Genomic DNA, 27,869 nt, shown 5'->3' with positions numbered 1-27,869 from the left:
TGTCCAGTTTCACTCTGTTTCTTTCCGCCATGTTCAGGCACCCTTCTATTTTCCGACCGCCCTCCGCCAGAGAACGGGATTGGCGACAACCGCCGCCGCCTCAGCAATCATACCCACAACCTCTAAACTCCAATTTCTCTCTCCAAAACCAAAACCAAAACCAAAACCCCACCAATTCATCCTATATTTATCCTCAAAACCCCGCCTTTGCCCCCAACCTTGCCCACAACCCCAATTTCCCTAATTTTATATTCCAAAACCCTAATTTCCCAATCCAAACCCCTAGCTTCCCGCTCCAAAACCCTATTTTTAATCCCCTACAGCTTCCAAATCCAACGTTTCAGCCCCAGACCTCTTCTGAGAACCCGAAACCCAATGTCGATCCTCAACAGCTCCCAAATTCTGCGTTTCGGCCTCAGACTTCATGTGAGAACCTGAAAGAGATGCTGGAGAGGATCGATCGGGCAGTCGAAAAGGCTCGCGGTGATTTTGTGGCGGCAGGAAGGAGCGTCTCGGCGTGGAAGGTGTTACAGTCTGCGCTTGTGACGCTCAAGGTTGATGACTGGAGCTTTCTTCTCGGGCTTCAAATGCATCAAGTCCCTTCTCTTCACCGCCTCATGCTCACCGAAGGCAGGGTAATAGTCACTCACTCACTCTCTCTCTCTCTCTCTCTCTCTCTCTCTCTGTATATATATATATTGTGTAAACACTTGGTTTGGTTGCTTAGAAAGTGTGGGAAAAGGAATGTAATTGATGGAAAAGATAAATGTCCTTTCATTTGCAATTGGAAATGATTTGTTCTGCGTTGGGAACATATCATAAATTATGTATACAAATTTGTATTCTTATGTATTAAATCTTTCTAATTTTTACTCATTTTCTTTTGTGATGTAGATAAGTTCATTTATCCATTGCTTTGTTCTGGCTCGAAGAATTACATCTTTGTATGATTTGGAACTTGCAATCTGCAAGAATGAGGATATTGAGGAGTTTGAAGTGCTGGGATTGGGCCCTTTGTTCCGTCACCCCCTTGTTTTGCATTATTTCCCAGTGAGTTCTGATACAACTGAAGTGTTTAAGATAACTAGCGAGGAGATACTATGTTTACTCACCTTCTATCAAGAACATAAACGTAAAGTCTCTGTTGAAGAATTTTTGGATTATATTGTTAAGAGGCGATCAGTTGCAAGCAAGGAAAATATCGGAATTCGAATTTGTAGCTTGGGGTACGTCTCACATCTTTTTCCTTCTATTTTATGATAGATAGGCATTGTGTCTAATAATTGTAATGATTTTGTATGGTAAAAGATTTACAACCCCTCCCTTCTGCTCATATTTAGAAAATGTTGCGACTACTGGATTGATACACTTTGATGCTTTGAGTGGTTAAAATTACATTTGGCGTGCATAGGCGTTTTGAATAACTTAAGTTTTTAGTCCTTTGAAAGTACTAGAAAATTATATGTTGTAATGCTCTTGTTTGAAGTAAACTACATGATCATAGGGTGCACGTTTCTTCTATTCGGAAAGGCAGGAAGTTAGAACGTGCCGCTCTAATTAAATCTCAAGAGCAAGTTAGAATGCGCCGCTATAAGAAGAAGGCACCAATTCTTACCTCATTGAATGAGCAGCTAGACAAGCATTTCTGTGACATTTCTCAGCATGCTGAATTGTTTTCTGTTGTACAAAAGGAATTTTGTGGCAAGAAAGATAGATTTGTTTCTTCAAGTTCAAAGGATGGAGGTGGTAAGGATTTTTTACATGAAGATGACAAAGATAAAGGTCATACATTCACCGAGGTTAACTTTTCGTTACAATCTGCTAAAATTTCGGACCAAGTGAGTAACTCTACTTACGTCTCTGCAATAGAAGAGAGACCTTTGCACGGAACAAATCACCCTTCTCCAGCTTGTGGAACCCAAAGGCATAATGAGGGTAATGGGTCCGTAAAAAAGAAAAGAAAGTGCGAAAATCTAAGCAGCCCCATCTCTGTCCCCCAAAAATTACGAAAGAGAGACAAGGTAGAACATGATGTTCTTTTTACTAAGAATGACCATGAAACCGAGGAGGACAGTAGTATGATTAAAACTGATCTTTCAGTTTCCAATGATTTTTTGAGGAAGTTTATTACAACTTGGAAGGATGCATGTAAGGAGCAGACTGTGACTGAGGTATGTTGTTGCTGTTATTGTGTCATATGAACAACTTAGTATCAAGATACATTTTGCTGTCTAGATCAAACACTTGTCAATGTCCTGTATATTGGTCAGATGCATGTTAGTTCCTTACATATATTGTTTTCTTAGACCTTTAAATGAAGTTCTAGTTGATAGAACATTTCATTGATTTACTAATTTTTTCTCAATTCAAAATAATTGTAAGGAATGACATGCTAGAGGGTTTTCCATGTTAATGTAACTATAAATCCTTATATCCTCTATGTATGGCATTTTAAGAAAAAAGAAAAACATTTGAAATAAGTTCACTTACATTTTTATCCTTAGTTTCCAAATTGTGTCATAAAGTGTTGGGCTACACTGGCTTATCAACTATCCCTTGTGGGATAAACTTTCAAGTTACTTCTAGTATTCTCTATGTTGTGTTCTATCATCGGGTGTAAGTATGGTGCATTCCAATGGATGGGGGTTGTCGAGGGTTCCTATGATTGAATTTAGAACTATCTTTTTTTATTGTCTTAATTTGGTGTTGGAATGTAAAATTTTGTTTTTGGGAAGGTTTTTGATATGGTGACTCATTTTATTGGTCTAGTGCGGTAATCTTTGCCTAGCATCACCTCAGGATATTTCTTAGAACTTGAGGCTTAGAAGGAACTTAAGTCCAAATGATAGGGAATTCATCAGATTTTTTATATGAGAAAGAGAATAATCCCTGAACTCATTCAAAACCGATGCCCAGCGGGCTGCCCAGTATCTTACTCTACCCCGTAGTTCTTCTACCCTCACTCCCTTATAATCCTCAAAAACTCTTCTATTACGCTCCAACCAAATGTTTCCAAAAACTGCCAACACCAAACAGCCCCACAAAGTTTTAGCTTTCCTCCCCATTCCTAAAGCCTCAAAGTTGGTGCTTGGAAGCTCGAAACAACCCTTTGGAATAACCCAACTAGCTCTAACTTCCTTGAACAATTTCCAACACAATTGTATTGAGTAAGAACAATGGAGAAAAACATGATTAACACTCTCCTCCTACTGCACCAATAAAGACAAATGCAAGTAAAAGGCCTTCACCTTTGAACTTGATCACAGGTGTTGACCTTCCCAATAGCCACTATCCACGCAAGAATTTTGACTTTCGGAGGAGCTTTTGATTTCCAAATCTGAGAAAAGGTTGGAAAATGTTGCACAGTTCCGTTGTTGCACAAGAAGGAGCTATAGGATTTGCAAGTGAACAATCCTGATCTGTCTAGTTTCCACCACCTAGTATCTGCTCTTGATTGAATCAAACGAACATTTTTCCACCTTCTGTGATGACCTAGCCACCTCTGCTATCTCCAGCTCATTCAAATTTCTTCTGAAATCAGAATTCCAGCTCAATGACTGAAGACAAAAAGCAACAAAACTTGAAATGCTCTGGTCGTGCTATCTCGATAACAAGAATAATCTAGGATACTGCTCTTTCAACGGTCCACCCTCTAACCAACCATCCTCCCAAAACCTCACCCTCTACCCGTTGCTCACCTCAAACTTGTAGCACTCCAGGAACGAAGAAAGACCAGTGAAATCTGGCGATTGGCTGATTTGAGGTCCATTATCCCGCCCATTAAGTCAATTAGCCATTTGACTTTGGGAGACATGAGGAGGGGTGCCATTAAGAGTCCTATTTTATTTTTGGAGGTCCCTTACCTCGAAGATCATGCCTATGACTGGACCATGATTATGGGGACTGTTATCCATCACAAATCATGTGGGATCATACTTATGGGCCTATGACTGACCATACTTCAGCCTCACAGCTGTCGATGTGCAGCCACTATGGTTGTCGATGTGTAGTTGGTAAGTTATTTGCACTTTACCGAGCTGGAAAAGGACAGCATATATATAAATGTGTGTGTGTATATATATATATATATCTATCTTTATCCCCGAGTTGGTGAGTCTTGTTGCAAAGGAGCTGGTAGCATGTGCATAGAAGCTGATTTTATTTCTTTGCATTGCTCTTTCCTTCCACCAATTTGGAGTAGGTTTCTATATGTTTGTAGTGTGGTTTGTTTGGACAAGAAACTGTTATTTTCTGGCTGTTGGGCATTATGGCACTAGTCCTTGGCATTGTGAATTTTTTGCCGCATTTGGATTTGTTGGGAATAATTCAAATTGAGCGAAAAGAGTGGTTAGTGACTCACGGTATGGTAAATACTTGTGGCGTGGTCAGAGAAGGAGACCAAAGTTTTGCCTGTCCCCCCATTGGGGTACATTGTATAAGAAGAACATGGAATCAGTTGATGGTATCTTCCTTATTACCTGTGATATTGTGGTTTCTCAGGAAGATGAAAAAAGTGGGATCATCCCTCGGGATTGCTTTTCCTTACTCCATAAGAGCCACAACCGGTGTGGAAGGTTAAGAAGGCCAAATTAATATGGGGTTGTATAGCTTTGGCTGTGTTCTGGGTGGTTTTGATAGAGAGAAAATGGTTTTTGAAGATTGTGTTGGTGTAGGGGTTGAAAAGTTATGGGAAAGAGTTTGTTTTTAGTTTGCACTATGGGCTTCAATTATCTGTTTTAAATTGGCAAACTGGTATTTGTTAGTTCTGCTTTTTGGTAAGCCTTTTTGTTTCAGCTGATTTTGTTTCTCTTTTCTTTTTAGCCTATCAGGAGTTTTTTTCTTGACCACTTTGTCTGTACTATGTAATTTTATTGCCCTTTAACAATTAAATTCTCTTTTCGAAAAAAGAAAAAAAAGAATCTGTGATGCAAAATGAGGATACTTTTTATTTGGGGCATGATTAGATGTCTAACCTCTCTTTGAGCATCTTTATCCAAGAAATATTGGGATTTCGATCTAGTTTTGTTTTTGAGTAATGCTTCTGATTTAAGTTCTACAGATATGCGTTCTCAGCAACTGGCTTCTGTTGCTTGTAGGTACTTTGGAGCATGCTTCAGTGTTATGATAAGAGGACGAAAAAAATCAGCAGAATGTTTGCTTCAGACCCATTGATTGGATTATTGAATGTTGCTGTAAGTCATTCGGTTGATTCAGTCTCCAACATATTGTGCATGTAAATTTATGTATTTTTTTTTGGCAATATTCAGTGGTTGATGTTAGAAGTCTAGCTGATATACCTGTTTCTTTGTTTATGCATAAGTCTCATAAGTACTACTGGTGCTCTGTAAATTAAACTCAATATTAAATTGATACTTGGCATTTTAATTTAATATTCAGTGATAAGTGATTCTTTATTGAGGGCTTAAGGAATTAATATAATACCTGAGTATTTGGAAATAGAACATTACCCATCTCTCGCATTTTAATTTACAAATAGGTGTGGTGCTAGTGCTGGCAACAGTTGTTAGCTCAGGCACTGCATCAGTCATTGGCTTTTCCTTAACTTTGTATCTTGCCTTTTAGTTTTTCTACATATTTAGAAGGCTTATTCTTGGTGGATTTCTTATCCACTTCTGTGTATTTCCACTTTTCTTTTTTAATAAAATGTTTTAGTTTCTTCTCAAAAAAACATATTTAGAAGGCTACCTTGAAAAGTTCATTACAAAAACATATTTAGAAGGCTACCTTGAAAAGTTCATTACGTTACAGAACTGCCGTTGAAGTTCATCTTATGTTTACAAGAGAAAGAATAAATGTAGTAAAAGAAAGTTTTTTAAAAATGCATTTTTGTGGTTCTAGAGGACATTTATGCTTTTATTTATCATTCTTAACAGTTTCCAATTTTCTATGTTATCTCTATCAATCGTTTCAGCTTTGTAGTACTTGTTTGTGTAAGTTTGCTTCTTTGGTATTAATTACTGCTGTTTGTTTGAGTTCCTCCAGTTATTTCTTATTGATGTTGCGTGTGCACTTATTTTTCAGGTCTCATCTATCAAATGTGGAATGTGGGATAGCATGTATGATACATCCCAATCCATTGGCCAACACGAATTAAGTAGAACTTCTACTGATAAATATTCTGAATATTTGAACACAGATGTTGAACCAATTATTAAGGATGCACCGCCAGTCATTACTGAACATGTTACCCAACATACTCAGAGTGAGTAATGTGCTTTATGTAGTCTGATATTTTACTAATAATGGTTATTATATTGTTTTGTATCTTTCTTGAAATTTTGGTTCCGTGCTTATTTTTTTCTTTTATCAGATTTGAATAAAATAAATTAGAAACAGTATAGGTTAAGGACATTTAGAGAATGAAGTATTGAATGAGGGAGTAGCAAAGTGAGTAAAAATGATGGCTGTTATGAAAGGGCAATTTGATTTTGTTCTTATACATGGTATGATGTGTTCATTGTTACATCATCCATTTATTTTTTAATAACGCAATCTTTTTCTGTTTCAAATGTTTTCAATCTTCATTGATTTTATATTAGGACTACTAGCATGGCTGCATGAGTAAGTCAAAATAACTGCTGTGCAGCAGAAAAAGGTATTCTGCTATGTATCCTTCGGTGAATAACAAAAAAAAAAAAAGGGATAGGAAGCATTAATATTGAAGCAGGAACAAATCATTTATTTCTAGGCCAATTGACTAAAGACAACTCTGCATTCTGATTAGACATTCTTTGGAAAGAATTTAAATGCTTATTACAACAATACACGGTACTCATAAGCCATTGATTATGACAATGTTGTGGCAGCCTCACAGTGCCTAGAGCAGGATCATCAACGTCGTCAGAGAATTCATGGATGTCGTCAGAGAGTGCTCACCATGGATTATGACAATGTTGTGGCAGCCTCACACTGCCTGGAGCAGGATCATCAACGTCGTCAGAGGATTCATGGACGTCGTAAGAGAGTGCTCACCATGGATTATGACAATGTTGTGGCAGCCTCACGCTGCCTAGTGCAGGATCATCAACGTCGTCTGAGAATTCATGGACGTCGTCAGAGAGTTCTTGGTAAGCCAGTCCGGTGTATGCAGAAGATAATCCAAAAGAGTGAGAAAAAGAACACGGGCAAAGGCTCATCCAGAGGATCTCCTCTTGAAAAAAAAGTCTGCTATCTGTGTGGTCAAGTTGGACACGTTCACAAGAACTGCTTCCAACAGACTGGATCATCTTTGGCCCCAAAGGATCCCTTGGAATTGGTTCAGCACCCAGCTCAGTCAAACAGATATGTTGGGAAATTTCCAGTTCATCCCCAGCCACAACAGAGTATGAACAGAGCACCAATGCCACAGAACAGTGGATGCGAATTTGTAGCATGTGGACCTGCAGGTGGTCAAGTAGCCGTTGCTGGAGAAGCGATGGAAGAGAAAGTCAATGCTGTGGTAGATGGTAAGGTTATTTTGTTTAATCCGGAAGCTAGGGTAATAGATACTGGTGCATCACACACTTATTTTTGCCATATTTTCAAGACTATTGTGATTAAGACCATAAACTCTGGAGCTACCGTTGCGTAATCTGCATTTGAGTGCTCATTTGTGAGATAGCGGCGAATTGTCGCCAGTGTACTAGTCTAGTTGACTAGAGACAGTCAATCTCATTCCTCTAGACATGAGACTCGTTGATCTCATTTTGGAAATGAATTAGTTATCTAAGTATGATGTTTGCCCTTCTTAGCCTTTGATTATGGGACCTTGCATGTGCTTATAAGGATTGGGATAGTCTGCATATTGCCAACTGGTTTTATAATGGAACCCTTAACATCCTTTATGGTATCAAGGCAGATTACCCATGTGTTGAGCTCAACGGTCCACGACCACCCACGTTACTCAATATGTGTTGTCCATGTGTGTCTAAATGACGCCACACGAGAAGGGGCTAGGGAAATTAAGGGACCTTGCATGTGCTTATAAGGATTGGGCTACTCTCCATATTGCCAATAAGATTTATGGTGAAACCTCATCCTCCTTTAGGTTTGAAGGTTGAGGAGTGACATTATCTGTGATAGTTTGATTAAAAGAAAATAATTATACACTGTTTTCTCCACATTTCCTATACAATCGGTCAACTACCAAGCAAAGTTGATAATGAGTCAGCGTACATAAAAAAAGGTCGTACCCAGTGCACAAGGCTCCCGCTTTACGCAGGGTCTGGGAGAGGTGAATGTCGGCTAGCCTTACCCCCATTTATGGAGAGGCTGCTTCCAAGTCTCGAACCCGAGTACATAAAATATAAAGTAAAAAACCATTACACTGAGTGAAAATAGTCTGTGTGACTACACTGACTAGCCAAGTCCTGACTTCATAGCCAAATTTGCCGTGTGTAATGGTCTAATATATGTAGTAGTATAAAAATTATACTATTTCATATTATTTTAAGGGCATCAGTTACCTTAGATTTTGATTTGGCTTCTTAATTGGAAAGCTACTGTTTGTTAATTTTGTGGAGTTTTCTTTTAGATTCTAAGTTTCAGGCTGATCTTGTTTATTATCCTGTTTCTGTTTTTGTTTTTGTGGATATTGGATCAGCCCTTGTACTGGCATAGTTTTGTGCAATAAAATTTTGTCTCTGGTTTCAAGTAAAAAATTGTCTTTTCACCATACCTTTCCCTTATTTCAGTTTTGCACCCTTTCGGCCTTCCACATGTGCATTCTTTTACAGAACTGGTGTGCCTTATTGTATTTTGTGATTATACTCCACAGGTGTGTCAGTTGAAGACATAATCAGGAAAGTTGCTACATATTTTGAATTTGATCATGGAATGTGCATCAGCGGTGAGCCACTTCAGGAGAAGATATTTATCTTCTTGAGAAAGCTTTGCAATTGTGAAATTTGGTTGGTTGAAGAATTTCGTGTAAAGGAATTTAGGTCCCTTGGTTTTGGGGAATTTCTAATGTTTTTAGAAAAATATGCCTGTCTACTTCCACGTGAGCTGTGCAAGTTCTTGACTGGTGACGGAAGTGAAAAGTGTCCTTTGGAGGTTTGCATGCTCCAGCATTATTTGATTGTGTTAGTTTCGCAAGCTATAAATAGTTTATGGGAAGATGAAGAAATTAGCAAACTAAATATTCCATTACTGCTTAGGAAGCAGTTTCCATTGATTAGTTTCCAAACCATTGAAAATAGTTCTGTAGAAGATTTTCTGAGTATAGTGGAGAAGCATAAAAGCACTGCAATTTCCAAACGTATTCTATTTTCAATGACATTATATGGAACTAGTTACCCGATAGACTCATCAAAGCACTCTAAGAAAACGAAAACCCATGAATCTGTAACCTCCAAGGATGCAATTCAAGTCCTACTCAGAGCTCCAATGATGTTGGATTTAAACTTATGGTCACATTGGGACCTCTTGTTTGCTCCCTCTCTTGGTCCACTTGTACTATGGTTATTGAATGAGGTCAACACTGATGAACTGCTGTGTTTGGTGACAAAGGATGGAAAAGTGATTCGGTTAGACCATTCATCTACTGTAGGTTCATTCTTGGAAGCTGCTCTTCAAGGATCGTCTTTCCAAACAGCAGTGAAAATGTTATCTCTGTTCTCACTATCTGGGGGAGAAAAACATGTCCCAGTGTCCCTTTTGAAATTTCATCTGCAGCATGCATTTGAAGTCATTTTGAAGAATCATCTTCTGGAAGTAAAAGTCAGTAAGAATTTTCTTAATCAAGAAAAAGATTTTTCTGGAAAGCAAATGGTTTGTGAAGGTTCGACAAGTAAATTATGTAATGAGTTACACAGGGACCTAACTCGGATGAATATCGGTGAATCAGTTTTATCAAGATTTGTCATTGATTGTCTTGGCTATCTACCTGCAGAGTTTCGTAGTTTTGCTGCCGATGTATTGCTTTCAGGGATGCAATCTGTTTTCAAACATGCTGCTTCAGCCATTTTGGGTGAGTGCAAGCAAACAGAGCAGCGGCTCATGCTTCATGAAGTTGGCTTATCTCTTGGTATAATAGAATGGATTGATGATTTCCATAAATTTTGTTCCTATGATGCTGCTGATTCATTCATTTCTGGGTCGTCATGCTTCGCTGTTAGGCATAAAACGGGGTCAGACTCAAAGTATATGAAAGATGTGTCAGATAAGCTTGCCGCTTATGAAGGGACTATGAGTGCATCTGTTATGGAAGACAAGCAAAAAGATGAATGTACTGAAGCCTGTCTAAAGATTAGTTGTGCAGAAGCTTCCGAAGCTACAATTGTCAGTGGCTACCCAGAGCATTATGCTGAACTTAATGAACTGGAAGATCGAGTGCTGGTAATCGAGTCAATTAGGAGAGATGAATTTGGTCTAGATTCAAGCCTGTCAAATGTTGAAAGTATCATCCTAAAGAAGCAGCACACTCGGTTAGGCCGAGCTCTGCATTGCCTTTCGCAGGAATTGTATTCTCAGGATTCCCATTTTCTTCTTGAGCTGGTAAGGCTGCCTTTTTTGGTTTCTTTCAGTGTGCTTAGTGTACTTAATAGTTCTCCCCATGCAACAACTAATAGGTTCATACCAGCGTTAATAGGTATGTTTAAATTCTAAAAATTCTGACCGGTAAGGTTTGTTCAAACTGTGGTTGAGGAATTTTTTACCAATAAACTGGACCTGCCTAAATTTTATAATCATTAAGAATTTTTTTCAGTTAAATGGTAGATTTCCCATCCCTACTGGCGGTGGTCTGTCCCTGCAGGTGGCATAGATCTTCAACGTATGGATTTCTTGCTGTAGAATATTAGAAATGAGCGTGCTTGACATACCTGATTTTCCTTTTTACTAATGTGGTGTTACCTTTAATGGACAGACATCAATATCTGCAAGACCACTGTTACTGAGTTTCTATAGTATATCTGTTTATTCTTTGATCTTTTTGTATGTAGCATATTTCATCAGTAATATTTTGTGGATACTATAAAATTACAATTTGAATCTTCTACCATCTTTATATGTTTGATGCTATAGTAAGAGTCTGGAGTTGAAAACAATCCTCTGATATGCTTATTGTGTTTGAGTTGCACCTAATTATTCTTTATCGCTGCAGGTTCAAAACGCTGATGATAATACCTACCCATCAAATGTAGAACCAACTCTAACATTCATTCTTCAAGATTCAGGTATTCTTGTTTTGAATAATGAACGGGGCTTTTCTGCCCAGAACATTAGGGCACTATGTGATGTTGGAAATTCAACCAAGAAAGGATCTAATGCTGGATACATAGGGCAGAAGGGCATTGGTTTCAAATCAGTTTTTCGGGTAGGTTGTGAACATTACATTAGTCTCTCTCTCTCTCTCTCTAAAACATTATACATAAAAACTTTGGATGCTTTCAATCAATTGTTTCTGTTTGTTTTGTTCTCATGTACCCGCTCTGTCGCAATCACGTTGATTTTGTAGTTGTTGAGATGCTCGGGCTTGTATTTTTTTCACTGAAAGTTTGCAAGTAATTAAGTTGAATAAAGTTTAGAGCCAGATCATGGATCGTTGCTCTAGGCATCAACAGCCTTTATAATTGTTAATAGGTCAGAATAGCCTTCACTAGAAAAGAACAATTCAAGACAGGAAGCAAGTTGTCCACTGGTCTAGCTCGACTACTCAACTATGATTGTAAAGCATTGCTAAGCATTAAAATGTAGGACAATTTGTCCCGCCCATCCTCATGCAACTTATACTTACTTCTAATAACAGCAACCCAGAAGACCCTCACTCTCTTGTTCGAACCTCCAAAATCCTAATGTGAGTGAGCTTCATTTGTCCTTGGCAAGTTCCCAATACCATTTCACCAAGTGATACTTTTCTTCCTTCCTAAAATACTTACCGCAAAATAATTCCTCATCGAACTTTGTTTTGGCCATATAACATGAGTACTGCATCCAAGAAACAAGGATTTGAATCCAGTTTGCTCGGGAAGTCAACTCCTGCTCCATATTACATAGTTTCTTCTATTATTTTTATACCACCCAAAAAAGAGGCCAAAAAAGCACTTCAACACGGTTACAGCCTTCAGCATACCTACTATGCTTTTCAGCATATCTTTAATTTTATTTTGTTTTCTTTGAAAAGAAACAGAACTTTTATTAGAAAAGAAGAAATATTTACTATGACTGGATAAGGAATTTACAATCTGAATACCTTGTATTGAGGTTTCATTATTATGCTGTTGTCTTTGTGCAGGTTACAGATGCTCCAGAAATACATTCCAATGGTTTTCATATAAAGTTTGATATAAGTGAGGGTCAGATTGGTTTAATTTTGCCCACAGTTGTACCTCCTCGCAATATTGACTTGTTTAGCAGCCTGACATCTATTGACAATGATAAACGGGATTGTAACAGCTGGAACACTTGCATTGTTCTTCCTTTCAGATCAAAAGTATCAGATGGAACTGTCATGATAAACATAATTAATATGTTTTCAGATCTTCATCCATCTCTACTGCTCTTTCTCCACCGCCTCCAGTGTATAAAGTTTAGAAACTTGCTCGATAATACCCTTACAGTCATGAGAAAATATATTGTGGGAGATGGTATCGTTAAGATTTCATGTGGAAAAGAGAACATGACATGGTTTGTAGTTTCTCAGAAATTGCAAGCAGATTTCATTCGTACTGATGTACAGACAACAGAAATCTCAATTGCATTTACTTTGAAGGAATCAGATAATGGTGATTACAGTTCCGATCTAATCCAACAGCCTGTTTTTTCATATCTACCTCTCAGAACATATGGACTGAAATTTATTCTTCAGGGTGATTTTGTTCTTCCTTCATCTAGAGAGGAAGTAGATGGAGATAGTCCCTGGAACCAGTGGCTGTTGTCTGAATTTCCTGATTTGTTTGTCAATGCAGAGAAATCATTTTGTTCTCTTCCATGTTTTAAAGAGAATCCCGGGAGAGCTGTGACAGTCTATATGTCCTTTGTTCCGCTTGTGGGTGAAGTGCATGGTTTCTTTTCTCCTCTTCCGCGATTGATTACTGCAAAATTACGAGCATCGAATTGCTTACTCATGGAAGGGGGAAATAATGAATGGGTTCCTCCTTGCAGAGTCCTAAGAGGTTGGAATAAACAGGCTCGTTTGCTTCTCCCTGATGCCTTACTGCGTGAGCATCTTGGCCTTGGGTTCTTGGATAAAAATATACTTCTGCCGGATCCGCTCGCAAGAGTTCTAGGTATTAGTGAGTATGGACCCAAAGTTCTGCTTCAACTTATGGACTCTTTATGTCATAAACAAAATGGCCTCAAATCAATGGGACTGAGTTGGCTGGCCACCTGGCTAAGTGCACTTTATGCAATGTCATTCAGTTCTTCTGTCGAAGCTTCATTTGAATCGGGAATAGAAATGGAATTCATACATACCCTTCGAAAAATTCCTTTCATTCCTCTTTCAGATGGTACATACGGTGCAGTGGATGAAGGCCCAATTTGGTTACATTTTGATGCCTTAAAGACTGAGTTTGAGGGTCAGCATGGACTCGAGTCTTTTCCTGATTTGTATGCTAAACTTCGGATTGTAAATCCTGGCTTTCTCATTGCATCATGTGCTGATGTGCCATCCATGGATGTGACGACATCTGACAAAGTTACAAGTATGCTTCGTAGGATTGGTGTCCAACAGTTATCCGCACATGAAATTATCAAGGAGCACATCTTGCCGGATATATCTGATGACAGGTTTACGGACAGTGATAAGAATTTGATGACTGATTATATTTGCTTTGTAATGGTTCACCTACAGTCGGACTGCTATGATTGTCGTTCTGAAAGGGAATACATAATCTCAGAACTAGGAAACAAAGCATATATATTAACAAATGGCGGCTTTAAACGACCAGCTGAAGCATCAATTCATTTCAGTAAAGCATTTGGAAACCCATTTGACATAAATAAATTGATTGATGGAGTGGATCTGGTTTGGCATGAGGTTGACATCTCCTATCTGAAGCATCCTGCCACCAGATCACTCCCAAGTGGACTGATGAAATGGAGGGATTTTTTCCAGAAAATTGGTGTTACAGATTTTGTGAAAGTAGTTCAAGTTGAGAAAGGAATCAGTAGTTTATCCGATGCTTTATTGAATGAGTTGATGTTCAATAAGGACATCATTTCCCTTGGATTGAATGCCACTGATTGGGAGTCACCTGAATTAGTCCAGTTATTGACCCAATTATCCAGAGATGACGACAAAAAAGGTTGTGAGTATCTCTTAGAGGTTCTCGATACATTATGGGATGATTGCTACAGTGATAAAACAATAGGTTACTGCATTTCTAAATCTGTAGCTGATAGATGGCCCTTCAGATCTTCATTTATAAGCAGTATCTGTGATGTGCAATGGGTAGTATCAACAATGGATGATGAACTTCACTATCCAAAAACTTTGTATCACGGCTGTCATGCAGTGTGCTCGATTCTGGGTGCATCTGCTCCATATTCTGTTCCAAAGGTTAGTTAAACATGGTACACTCAAACTTGCCTTTCCTTTATTTTTCCTGGAAAAGAAACAATTTATTAAAACAAAAATTTACTATCAGTGAACCAGAAGTCCAGAAGCCAGAAACAAAAACAGTAATTAATAGAGATCTTAAAGTAACAACAGCCACACTGAAAATTATGATAGTAACGTCATCCTATAGCTGATGATATATAATCGGAGGATTTGGTCTCCCAATCTACTATCTAAACCCTAAAAATATTTGTACGATTAATCCCCTGATGATTCCAGCTCCCACCACCTTTAGGGCCGAAGGGGTAGAGGAAGACCTAGGAAAACTTTGGAAGAGACCCTAAGAAAAAACTTAGAGTACTTGGATCTAACGGAGGACATGACACAGGACAGAACACAATGGCGTTCTAAGATTCATATAGCCGATCCCACTCAGTGACTTGGATTTTCCAAGTCTCCAACCGAGAAGTTTTCCTCACTCGGGAAATTAAGGGAACACTACCTCAACCTACATGCTCCACTCACAAAGCTTCAACATACAAGCTTCAACAAAAGAAAATTCAAAGAACTTAGCGAAGAAGGCTTTGGTGTATTTAACACAATACGTTGAAATGAAGGAAAGCTTATTTATTGATATCCCCGATAAGTTACAAATATGTACATATACTTGAGTCAAAATAAACAAACAAGAGGGAGCCTTCACAAAGGTTGCTTAGGAGAAGTCTCAGAAAGAGAAGGCACCGGAGGGGGATCATTCGGAGCCTCAGTACTGGACAGAACCCTAGAAGGAGGAGGCATCAGAGGTTGATCATTTGGAGCTTCATTACGCGGTACAGCCCCAGAAGACGAAGGCAATAAATGCCTTTGGAACAAACCCACAAATCTCTGATGATCAAGTAAAACCTGACCATCAGATTCCTTCATCTGGTCAAGCTTCCTCTTCATGTTTGTAGCATAGTCATGTGCGAGCCGGTGCAACTGTTTATTCTCATGCTTGAGCCCTCTAATCTCCTGTTTGAGACTCATCACTTCAGCCGCCAATGATTCAACTTGGCGGGTTCGAGCAAATAGGCGTTGGGCCATATTAGACACAGAACCTGCACACTGAACACTAAGAGCCAGAGAATCCTTAACAGCCAACTCATCAGACCGTTTGGAAAGTAGTCTGTTATCTTTGGGAGTGAGAAGGTTCCTGGCCACTACCGCAGCGGTCATATCATTCTTCATCACGGAATCCCCAACGGTAAGAGGACCAGTAGGGGAGACGAAGGATGGGCGCCATATGTTGTCTGGAGAAGGCGGGGCTGCCTCTTCAACAAGGTTCAAGTCAAAACGACGGTCGGAGGTGCCAGACATTTTCAAAGGTGTTGAAGAGAGAAGAGGTCAGACAAATCAAGATCTTAGAAGTGCAAGAATGGAGCTTCTACTGGTGGATATTCAAGTGTGCTTTGGAACTTAATGTCAGCCCCTATAAAAATCTGCACTCGACGAAGCTTCAGAAATCGAAGAGGCGCCTGCTCAGAAATCGAAGAGGCGTTTGCTTTCTCAAAAGCTGGGCTGCTCAGAGACCACGAGGGTCGATCTCAGACATCGAAGAGGCGTTTGCTTTCTCAAAAGCTGGGCTGCTCAAAGACCACGAAGGTCGATCTCAGAAATCGAAGAGGCTTGCTTTCTCAAAAGCTGGGCTGCTCAGAGACCACGAGGGCTGATCTCAGAAATCGAAGAGGCACCGACTTTTCCAGCCTTGTCAGCACCTGTCACACGCACTCAGCTTTGCGGAAATTATGGGCATTCTGTTGAAGATTTCTGGCGAAGTAGAAAGCACATGAATCGTACTGTTCAATCACCCACTTCCCACAAGCAACAGTAGCTCATGGGTACCACATATAACTTTGCCAAAGTTCTCTGACAAAGTTGAGACACGTGAAGCTTCCAGCTCCCACTACATCGCTCTGACCAAGAAGGGTAAAAGAATAGCAAAGAAACAACACTAACAAAGTTTAGACACATGAATTTTGAAGGTCTAGCTACCATATTATTACCCACAAGGGTAAAGGAACAGTACCACTGCTGGATAATTGGAAAGTCCCGGTGTGTCAACCTCTGTGCTTCGTGGCAAGGTAGACTAGCAAACATGCCCAACCTTTACTCACATTCGAGAAAACACTCCCAACAAGATTGCTTGCTCCAAAATCGAAGAGGCACCGCCCTCCGAATCTCGAGAGCCAAACTCCCAACATGATTACTTTCTAAAAAATCGAAGAGGGTAAAGGAACAGTACCACTGCTGGATAATTGGAAAGTCCCTGTGTGTCAACCTCTGTGCTTCGTGGCAAGGTAGACTAGCAAACATGCCCAACCTTTACTCACATTCGAGAAAACACTCCCAACAAGATTGCTTGCTCCAAAATCGAAGAGGCATCGCCCTCCGAATCTCGAGAGCCAAACTCCCAACATGATTACTTTCTCAAAAATCGAAGACATCGCTCTCCGAATCTCGAGAGCCAGACCCCCAGCAGGATTGCTTTCTCAAAAATCGAAGAGGCATCGTTCTCCGAATCTCGAGAGCCGGATCCTCGACAGGATTGCTTGTTCAAAAACCGAAGAGGCACCACTTTCCCAACTTCAAGAGCTGGATCTCCTTGGATAAAGCTTGTCTGTAATCTTCACACGCAACATCAGCTTTCCAGATACCACAGACCACTTTTTCAAAGTGCTCTGACAGAGTTAAAACTTGTGATGCTGGCAGCTCCCACTACCGTGCTATGACCAAGCAGGGTAAAGGAATAGCATTATTACTTGATGTTAGGGAGACTCCTATATATGTCGACCTCCATCCCCAACAGACAGGTAGACCTGCAAAAATGCTCAACCCTTCCTCTTATCTGAGAGGGCACTCCCAACGAAGCCTTTCGAAATATTCAGCTTTCTTTCACCCCGATAATACCTCTGTAAACAAGCTATACTAGAGCAAGAATATCTCATATCATCAGGGTTAAAAGCAAGAGTATCCCATATCATGCTTTTTCCCCGTCTTTTCCTTTGGCCTTGTTCTTACCTGCAAGACAAGGAGAAAGAGAGCAATCAGTCAGCACTTGGAATCCAGCTTCCAGCCAGGAACTGACTGCCTGGAACCCCTTACCTGATTACTTACCTGGCATTGCTCTCGAGTACTCATCTTCAACATCTTATGCTTCCAGGGAAGATACCGCATCTGCCTGAGGAACAGATAGGGCAAGTGAGAAGGATACAAGGAAGCATGTGGAGACAAGCATAACAGCACACGTGCCGATACATCCACTACTCTGTCAAAAGCAAAAGTATCCCATATCAGCAGGGTCGAACGTACTCTAGATTTGATGGACTTGTTTTGACCCTCAAATTCTTCATACTCTGGAGGAAACCAGAAAACCCTCCAGCCCAGTTCAAGAATAAGCCTGTGGAAAGTTACTTCTTCAAAAGCAAAAGTATCCCATATCATCTCTTCTCATTTTTCTTCTCTTTATCCTTCATGCTGCCTGCAAGATAGGGAGAATGTGAACAATCAGCCGGAGCTCTGATTGCTTACCTTGTCTGTCACCTCTTTCAGCAGATCCCCTAGCTCGGCGACTTGGGGGACTCCTACTACATGGTTTGTATCGCGCTTGACCAAGCCTGAAACTACAAGTAAGCTTAAGTGACATTGATACATTACCTTGTGCATCTCCACCAGTTACAGATACCACCCCTGGATGGAGGAAGAGTACTTCCAGAGAAGATGCCACATCTACCTATGAGACAGATAAGGAAAGTCAAGACGATACCACACTCCGGTACTTAGAAGTTTCGTGGTTACGAGATCATTCTCCCACAATATTTCCTAATGTCATTTGTACTAAATCATTCACTTGTACTCACTAAAGGAGAGCTTGAACCTATGTACTTGTGTAAACCCTTCACAATTAATGAGAACTCCTCTATTCCGTGGACGTAGCCAATCTGGGTGAACCACGTACATCTTGTGTTTGCTTTCCTATCTCTATCCATTTATATACTTATCCTCACTAATGACCGGAGCAATCTAGCGAAGATCACAAAAAGTGACCGTTTTCGCTACCTAGGATCTATCTTGCAAGAGAACGGAGAATTAGATGGAGATCTCAACCATAGAATACAAGCTGGATGGATGAAGTGTAAGAGTGCATCCGGCGTGTTGTGTGACCGTCGTAGGCCACTGAAGCTCAAGGGAAAATTTTATTTTATAGGACGGCAATAAGGCCAGCGATGTTGTATGGCACAGAATGTTGGGCGGTGAAGCATCAACACGTACACAAAGTGGGTGTAGCGGAGATGAGGATGCTTCGTGGGATGTATGGGCACACGAGAAAGGATAAGATTGGGAATGAGGATATCCGAGGTAAAGTAGGAGTAGCCAAAATTGAAGGAAATATGAGAGAAAATCGGTTCCGGTGGTTTGGACATGTGCAAAGAAGGCCTACTGACGCTCCGGTTCGAAAATGTGACTACGGGACAGAGGTTCAGGGCCGAAGGGGTAGAGGAAGACCTAGGAAAACTTTGGAAGAGACCCTAAGAAAAGACTTGAGTACTTGGATCTAACGGAGGACATGACACAAAACCGAGCGCAATGGCGTTCTAGGATTCATATAGCCGACCCCACTTAGTGGGAAAAGGCTTTGTTGTTGTTGTTGTTGTTGTTGTCATTATGAAAATGTCTAAATATAAGTCCTCATTGCATCCTTTTCTCCCCTATATGAAATCTATACAAAACGTCTCTAACCGACTCCCATGTTAAGGAAACACACATCCACATGGTAATAATTGTCAATGAGCACAAAAATTTGCAATATCACAAATAAAAGTTTAAGACGAACTAAATATTTCTCTAAAGTTGTTTGAGACAATGCTTTAGTTTTTAGATTTGATGCCACGTTTTTGAGCTTGCACGTATGTAATACTTCGTCAACATGGACACTTTCTTGTTGAAGCAAAAATGTCTCTTAACTTTTCGAGCATGTTTATAGCTTCTTGGCATGAAACTTTTGGTATTTCCATACTATCATCATCAAGAATCTTATTTAGGGAATACAACATTCATGAAGGATAAATAAGACACTAAATAATATTTTTTTAACTATACCTCTACTAAGTAATAACCTCTCTAAAGATATAAAATTAGTTTGGTCCCAACTTTATGACTTTAAAGGGATTTCACCGTATTATTTTTCTCCTATGGTTTTTCATGTTAAGTTGACCCATGTAATCGATTACTAGCTTGAGAAATTTAGGAAAAAAGATGTTCCAGTTCTAAGATGTTAAATTTGGAGCATCCAACCGTGGATCAATTGTTGGAAAAGCCGATGATTTCATACACTGACATGCAAGACTTGGAATATTTGAATGGAGTTTGACATTTAGGCCCCTGCCAAATTTTTAACTTTCCTAATAACTTGTAGTAAATTTGTTTTTACAACCGAGGACAAAACCTGTAAAAAAAATCCCAATTGTTGGTACGTGAGTTGCAAACTTATCTACGTCGACCATGTTCTTAATTGTTAGAGAAAGTTTAAACTATGTCCTTAATTGTTAAAAAAAATTGACAAATGTTTATGGGTAATCCAAAAGTTTCTTAAGCCCTTATTAGTTATATTCTCTTATTTGATTGGGCATTCCTCCCTTGTGGTCAGATTGGGAAAAACATATACATTAATTATGTTGGGTGACACAAAACACCTCTGGTAAAGATGAGTCTCAGACGTAGATAAATTGTTTGCTACGATGCAAGGTCAGCAATAATTTTGATTGTTAACTTTACAACTGTTCTGAGAAGTGTATGATGTCAGGACGTGAGCGAACATCTGTTTTGATATTCTAACACTTCCCCACACGTGTGGGTTTTTCCCCATTGCTAGTGAGCTCTAGACATGAAAGCAGCATACATTGGGATGTTTGTAGTCATAGAAATATGATCTCAAGAGACTATGTTACAGTTGTGATGTTGACTAATTGGTAATTTGTGGAGAACCCAGGGTTTCATAAGTTGCATTGCAACGCTTAGAAAATGGAATTTCCTGATGTGGGAATTATATTCTCAACATTAGGTCATGTACTTTTCCTCGTAAGTGTGAGAAGATACAAAAAACAAAAAATTTTGAAAGTTTCTTTTCTTTGAGAGAGAGAGAGAGAGAAAACATATATGTAATTAACTCATTAATACAAAAATATTTTTTGTTTGTTTGTAAGTTGTGTGACATCTACTGCAGTATTTTCTATTATAATGCAAGATGTATCATACAACAAGCTTCAAACCAAATAACCAGTAACAAGCTTTAAACTATACAGAGTTTTTGTTGTCCATTATTCATCTTTCTGTTATCAATCACAGTTTCAGCTATGTTGAAATCTCTAAAGTCGTTTAAAAATTCCTGTATTGTTGATTGTGCTACCTTTTTCTCTTTGAAACAGGTGAGAAGTGGAAAGTTTGCAAGTGATATTGGGTTTAAGACAAGAATCTCTCTTGGCGATGTTCTTGAGATTTTGAAACTCTGGAGGTGTGAGAAACCATTCAGGGCCAGGTATGCTTTGATTACTTTTTTTCTCCCTCGTTTATCTGGAAGTGCAGTCGTTGGTATTTTATATCGTAATCTACCTTTTCGGGGTTAACCATTATCATCAGTGAAACTGGATCAAAATAAAATACGTAAGCATACACTATGTTTTGTTAAACTTAAACTTTAGCAAAGATCACCGATGTCAGCCACAGGTTACTGGGTCTGGGTTAATGTCGGATTAGAATTCCTCTGAAGACCATGCTGGTGGGGCTAATAAAGAAAATGATTGTGTGATTCTTAGTTTTTGTGTCTTGGCAAAGTCCCTACTCATTTTCAAAGGGATTTATTTATGAGTTCTCAAGTATCACTTTAGCTATGTTTTATTTCGTCATAAAAAGCAATTTTATCCAATGGAGTTAAATGGTAGTTTAAACCATTATTCCTCATTATGGATACAACACCAATAACCAAGCCTTTTCCCACTAAGTGGGGTCAACTATATAAATCCTAGAACACCATTGTGCTCGGTTTTGCGCCAAGTCTTATGTTAGATCCAAGTATTCCATATCTTTTCTTATAGCCTCTTTAAATGTCTTCTTAGGTTTTCCTCTACCCCTTTTCCATGAGCCTCATTATGGATGAAAAGTGAAAAACATGGGAATACAAAGAAAGTGCGACCCCGAGCCCAAAAGGCTCCCCGCCTTGCGAGGGTTGGGGGGAATGTCTATTGTACACAGCCTTACTTTTTCTTTGCAAAGAGGCTATTTCCACAACTCAAACCAGTGACCTTCCGGTCACAAAGGTATTGAGAAAATTGGAAAAATGCCCCTTTAGGGAGGCTTAAAAAGTCTTTTGCTCCTGTTTTTAAAATCTATAGATTTCTGCCCTTTTTTGCATGCACAAAAACTTTAGTGCCCTTATTATTGGTGTAAAAAGTTGGCCCGATACAAGCTAAAGATGGATGTGAAGGGAATCCCACATCGGAGAAGTACAACATTAATCTGAGGTTTAAATATAGGTGTTCCACTTCTAATTGCCCTGAGGTCTTTTGAGATAAAACCTCACACCAAAGGTCCATTGGGCTTGATACCACCCAGGATATTGGGCTTAGGTGGTTAAGTGGGACAATATTGGTGCATGGCAGCCTTAGTAGTGGACACTTATGGAGCCCGTGACACAACACTTATACCTAGGCGTCACACCTATTTCCCTTTCTACCTGGAACGAGACAAACAAAACGCCTCTGCTTCTCATTGTTCTTATCTATCTTTGTTTCTACGACTGACCTGCATAAAAGTTTCGAGTTTCCATCACAAAGTTCATATTATTGTTGTGCCTTTTTGGTAGTCTGACTTTGTCCTGGAGTTTTACCATCACACTATAATCTATGCTTATAAAAAATTTGGAGTTTGCTGCGCTTTTGATTTTCATCCGTCAATGAAAGTGAAATTAACATTGCCGGTCCCAAGCCCGGGTAAAGGAGGAGGGGGAGGGCGTCAGGTAGTCGACAGCCGGCACTCCACAATTACGTCGAATCCTTATGAATGAAAGTGAAATTAACGCAAGAAAAAGATCCATACCAAAGCAACAAAGGATATATATACATATTGAACAATTGGACAACATAGATAGGGATAAGTTTCAGATCTATTGGTTTGAGATTAAGAAGAAAATTAGAATCAAATTTTGATGTACAAGGTAGTGAAGGAGTGACTGGCGGCGTGGAGGAGGTAGAAAGCAACACTTGAATCGACGCCCCCACTAAGCAAGACGGCGGCCCTGTATTTTTTTTCTTGAGACAGCTCAAGCTTTTCTCGACATTCTCCTCTAGAGACCCTCGAGGTTTTCTCAACATCTCCTCGAAAAACCCTCAAGTTATTCTCAACATCACCTCAAGAGATCTCGCAAACATTTCTCAACGTCCCCTCGAGGGAGAAGGAGGAAGGTAGTGGGTTCTCGTCGAGGTGACTACTCGTTGGTGAACCTGGAAAGAGGCGCAACGCCGTAAGTTTGCCTTTTCTTTGGTTTTACGTGAGAGATAAAAGCACAATCGTTCTCGGGTAGTTGATCAGTGAGAAATTCAAGAGGAAGTAGGACAGTTTACAGACTTTGTCTTGTTCAGAACACTTAGGTTTCAAAGCAATTTAAGGGAGACTGAAAACAATTAAACCTAGGTACAAGGGCACTTAAGACTTTTCGCACCTGAAAAAGTCTATAAAATTTAAAAAGGGGGCAAAAGACTTTTTGGGCCTCCCAAAAGGGGTATTTTTTCCAAATCTCAATTGGGGGTGTTACATTTTTACCTTATGTTTATCTCTACCAAGTCATCGTATTCTCTCGATGTAGTTTTCTAAAGCTTTTTCAGAAGGGATAAGATATCTTTTTCTTATTAAATAAAATCAGAACTAGTGCACTCTGCTCCGAGCTTAGTCTTGACCTCTATTGATTGTAGTAGACATGTGAGACTTTGTGCTATTCTGTACAGTTTCCAAAGTGTGCTTAGAAAATTCCACATAAAAAGTTTCTCAATTTTTTTGTTTTTTTTTTATGCTTGACATGTGAGATTCATGTATGTTCGCATTCCTTTCCTCTTTTATTTGTTAATTTCCTTGCTTGTGCCCATATTGAACCACACTTACTTGTCTTCTGTCTCAGCCTAGCACAAATGTTCAAATTTTACTCATTAGTTTGGAATGAAATGGCTCCTTCAAAGCAGATAATTATGGACGAGTTCCATTCTGGACCTTCCATATTTGTTCCATATCAATCTGGCTTCAGTCACGAGGATGTGGTGTCTGGTGTATTTTTGTCCCCTGAAGAAGTATATTGGGATGATTCCTCTAACTTTATCAAGGCGGTCCGTCCTGAGTGCAGCTCAACAGCTGTCAATCACATCCCCTTAAATAAGATGCTTCGTAATATCTACCCAGGCCTTCATGACTTCTTTGTTGGTCACTTTGGAGTACATGAGACCCCACCTTTTCGGAGCTACCTTCAGATTTTGTTAGATTTAACAAATGTTGCTTTGCCTTCACAAGCAGCTAATGCTGTAAGTAATCGAGTTTGTAGAAATATTATAACTAGTGCAAGCTGCACGGTGATGTAAGAGTTCCTTGTTGCAGGTTTTTCGAGTTCTCCTCAAATGGACTGATGGGTTGAAGTCAGGATCAAGTGCTGAAGATATTCTTTATCTGAAAGGGTCTCTTACGAAGATTGAATGCACGGTGCTTCCTACTGTGCAAGATAAGTGGGTTTCTCTACATCCTTCCTTTGGATTTGTCTGCTGGTGTGATGATTTGATGTTAAGACAGCAGTTTATGCATTTGGATGGCGTTCATTTTTTATACTTCGGTGAATTAAGTCACGATGATGTAGAGATGCTATTTAAGAAAGTTTCCATTCTCTTGAAAGCTTTAGGGATTCCTGCACTTTCAGAGGTGAGATATCTTTGGTTTTATGTGCGTCTCTGAATCATTAGCAAAATGCTTTGAAGTTCAAAGTAAAAGAATTTTAAACGTTGTACTTTTTACATCTGCCCATGCATTGTTACTATGTTATATTGTTATATGAGAAGACATGCTCCATTTCATTTGATTGAATAGTTGACCCAGCTCCTTGTTGTTTGAAGAAACCCTCCGCTTATCTGCATTGTAAAAAGATATGTTGTTACAAGATTTAGGATTTCATATATTGCAAAATTAATGCGGAAAATAAATAGATGAAACAGTGTACACTTGATAGAAATGTAATTGTCATCTTTCCACTTTGTGCATTTGCATGCAGGCTGTAACTCGTCACACAATATTTTCTGGTCTGGGAGATTGTAGCTTTAAAGCTGCATTGCTGGATTGGGCTCTTCCATATGCACAACGCTACTTACAAAGTGTACACCCTGATAAATATACACAACTCAAGCACTTTGGATTTGATATAGTAAATCGTCTACAAGTAGTAGTTGTTGAAAAGCTGTTTTATCAGAACGTTATAAAGAGTTTCGGAATTAAATCCAAGAAGAGGCTAAGATGTAGCTGTCTGCTGCAGGTATTCTCTTTTGTCTTTCATCAAGTGTGTGTGTGTGTGTGTGTGTTCCTAATGCATATATGCTTATACCAAAATACAAACTGACTCAGAAGTTGGCTGGGATCACTATATTTACCAATGGTTTGAAAGGCCAGCAGTAAGCGTAAGTGCTGAGGTGTAATCCTTTAGACCTAAGCTAATTAATTTAAAAAGTTTACTAACTAAAACTTAAAACAAACGATGGAATGAATAGCTAATACTAAGTCTGGGAGCTTAAGAAACATTAGCAATCATTTAGCATTGAGGTAAAATTTCTAGGTTATCGCCGCCATGTTGTGGAGAATGGAAAAGAGACCTTGAGTTGGAGGAGAAGCTATTGAAGACAGCGTCAAGAGAGAGTTGGGAATTGGATCAGACCGAGAAGAGGGTACAGAATTTGTTCTGGTATTCTATTTGGGAAGGAGAGAAAAGGGGGTACAGAATTCAGTTTCATTCTTAAAACCTGACAAAGTGGCTATACACGCCCTTTTTTAGGACAAAAAATTAGACTGTTAGGTGAAAGGCAAAACAATTAACAAAACTTGGCCACAGTCAGGCGTTTGCATTCCTAGGAAACTTCTAAATGGAGGCACGGGTCAGGAGATTCTCGACTGCCTTTCAAAATACTGATATTTACAATGTTAACAAATTAGCCCTTGAAATCATAACATGTTGGTAACATAATATGTAAATCTTTTTCTAATACAATGTTGATGGTTATGCTTTTTGAATTCGGAAGATTTTGTACCAAGCACTTGTGATACTTGCATAATGGGGACATGGAAACTCTCTTTCAAAGCCATAATTCTTTTCATCTTATAAATACAGGGTAGCACATTGTATACGACCCAAGAGCCAGATTCACACGCATTTTTTGTGGAGCTATCACGTTTGTTTTTTGACGGAATTCCAGAATTACACTTGGCAAATTTCCTTCATATGATCACAACCATGGCTGAATCAGGTTCAACTGAGGAGCAGACAGAGTTTTTTATCTTGAACAGCCAAAAGGTGCCGAAACTTTCTGGCGGAGAATCTGTTTGGTCCCTGCCATCAATGCGTTCATTGACAGACAATTACAAGTCACTCCAAAGTAGTGTAACTTCGACAGAAATAAATGAGGAAAGCTGTTCAAAATCCAAAAGGAAAGCAATAAAGTGGCCACCTGTTGATTGGAAAACTGCACCGGTTGCACAGTTTAGCAGTGCCTTGGAAAAAGAAATGTGTGATGATTCTCGTGGCATTATCGGACAGTTGGATGATTTGACTCCAGGTTCAGTTGACATTAATTGGACCATTGAAGATGATTCAGCAACGACATCTGCGGCTTTAGTTATGCCAGACTCCAATGATCTGCAAGAACATTATGGCGCAGCTTGCAATGAGACTGACAATAGAATGCGTATTGAATTTGATCCTTTTAACTTAGGTTTTGTTTCTGACCCTCCTGAGATGCGTTCGTCTAGTTTTAGCCAAAGAGACCAACCTAGACATGCTGGTACATCCAGTGGAAGAGATGGAAGAGATGCGATGCTGACCGGGAGACTAGGTGAGCTTGTTGCTTTTAAATACTTGATAGCAAAAGCTGGAAAGTCTGTTGTGAAGTGGGTCAATGAATGTAACGAAACCGGGCTTCCCTATGACATAGTTATAGGGGAGAAGGAAGATAGTACCGAGTTCATTGAAGTTAAAGCAACCCAGTTCCGGACAAAAGACTGGTTTCGCATATCAATGAGGGAGTGGCAATTCGCAGTTGAAAAAGGTGAAGCTTTCAGCATTTTGCATGTCATTTTGTTGGGTAATAATGCTGCAAGGGTCTCGGTATACAAGAACCCTGCGAAATTGTGTCAGTCGGGCAAGCTGCATTTGAATCTTTCGATGCCTAAGCATCACAAGGAATTATTCCTGCTGTCGTGAACGGTGCTTCATAGGCCAGCCCCCATGTGACTGATCGGCTTTGGGCTGCATCCAAAGTTCAGTTCAGCAGGTACAGGTTTTAATAGCATGTGTAGATACAAGAACAGAAAGGTACATAGTGATCTCTGCTCTGCTTTGGTACAATTGCAGCAGCTATGCTTTTATACAACTACATATTGAGTTGCTGCTCTCATTTGACCAGATTTTATCGTATCTGTGTCATATCCTACCGATGTGCTAGTCCGGTTGGTTTGCTGGAATTTGCGTTGCAGCAACTACGATCAGGCGTGCCACGATATACTAACTCTAGCAGGACTTGTTATGGTTCAGTGAAGAATCGAGTCGCTGTTGTATGTATAATGATAGATTCTGGGAGATGTGTGTATATATGTACTTGAAGAAAGAACTAACTTATGTAGTTGCTTTTCATAGGTATCAGCTCAGTCAAGACATATTTGTACATTATACCTGAGATTTTATAAAATACTAGCTTCTTGTCACACGATTACATGGCAATTGGCCCTTTTTATTGTTTTACTTAATAGAATTGTTATTACTATTCTAAAAAACTCATTATATTATAACAATTGAAAGATTTGTAATAACGGAAGGCAAAAGGTAGACAATGCAACTGAACATTTTTTATTTGGGAATTGTTATTAGTATTTCAAAAATTTCATTCTACATTCCTCATAAGTGTATTTTTCTTTCTAATTATAGAAAGTTTGGAGTGTCGAATGAAATTTTTGAATGACTAATAATAATTTCCTTTTAATTTTGTTTTTATTAAAAGGTGAGGAGGAGAGAGAGAGTACATGGGAGTGGGGAGAGGTTTATTTTTAT

At 39.3% G+C, this 27,869-nt stretch overlaps 1 protein-coding gene across 5 annotated transcripts; it reads left to right on the top strand.

Annotated features, from left to right (window-relative positions):
* On the top strand, positions 1-27,563 carry LOC103436577 (protein NO VEIN-like). 5 transcript variants are annotated; one of them, XR_003772485.2, is made up of 15 exons: positions 1-635; positions 895-1,226; positions 1,505-2,171; positions 5,097-5,192; positions 6,043-6,223; positions 6,828-7,466; positions 8,777-10,497; positions 11,105-11,317; positions 12,236-14,503; positions 20,965-21,074; positions 23,706-24,099; positions 24,173-24,487; positions 24,834-25,091; positions 25,938-27,137; positions 27,229-27,563. XR_003772485.2 is itself a non-coding variant. In XM_070819822.1 (15 exons), exons 4-15 carry the CDS (start codon positions 5,185-5,187, stop codon positions 27,024-27,026), a joined length of 7,116 nt encoding a protein of 2,371 aa, XP_070675923.1. In that variant the 5' UTR covers positions 11-635; positions 895-1,226; positions 1,505-2,171; positions 5,097-5,184; the 3' UTR covers positions 27,027-27,563. The 5 variants fall into 5 exon arrangements, 4 of the variants coding, with proteins under 4 accessions (XP_028956610.1, XP_070675922.1, XP_070675923.1 ...); XM_070819822.1 differs by having other exon boundaries at positions 11-635; positions 6,043-6,077; positions 6,158-6,223; positions 25,938-27,563; XM_029100777.2 differs by having other exon boundaries at positions 25,938-27,563.
* Positions 27,564-27,869: the final 306 nt, after the last annotated feature.

The sequence above is a fragment of the Malus domestica genome, chromosome 04 (assembly GCF_042453785.1).
Source record: "Malus domestica chromosome 04, GDT2T_hap1".
In the NCBI taxonomy this organism is placed as follows: domain Eukaryota; kingdom Viridiplantae; phylum Streptophyta; class Magnoliopsida; order Rosales; family Rosaceae; genus Malus; species Malus domestica.
Note: the sequence above shows the minus strand (reverse complement) of the source record. Positions and strands in the feature narration are given on the sequence as shown.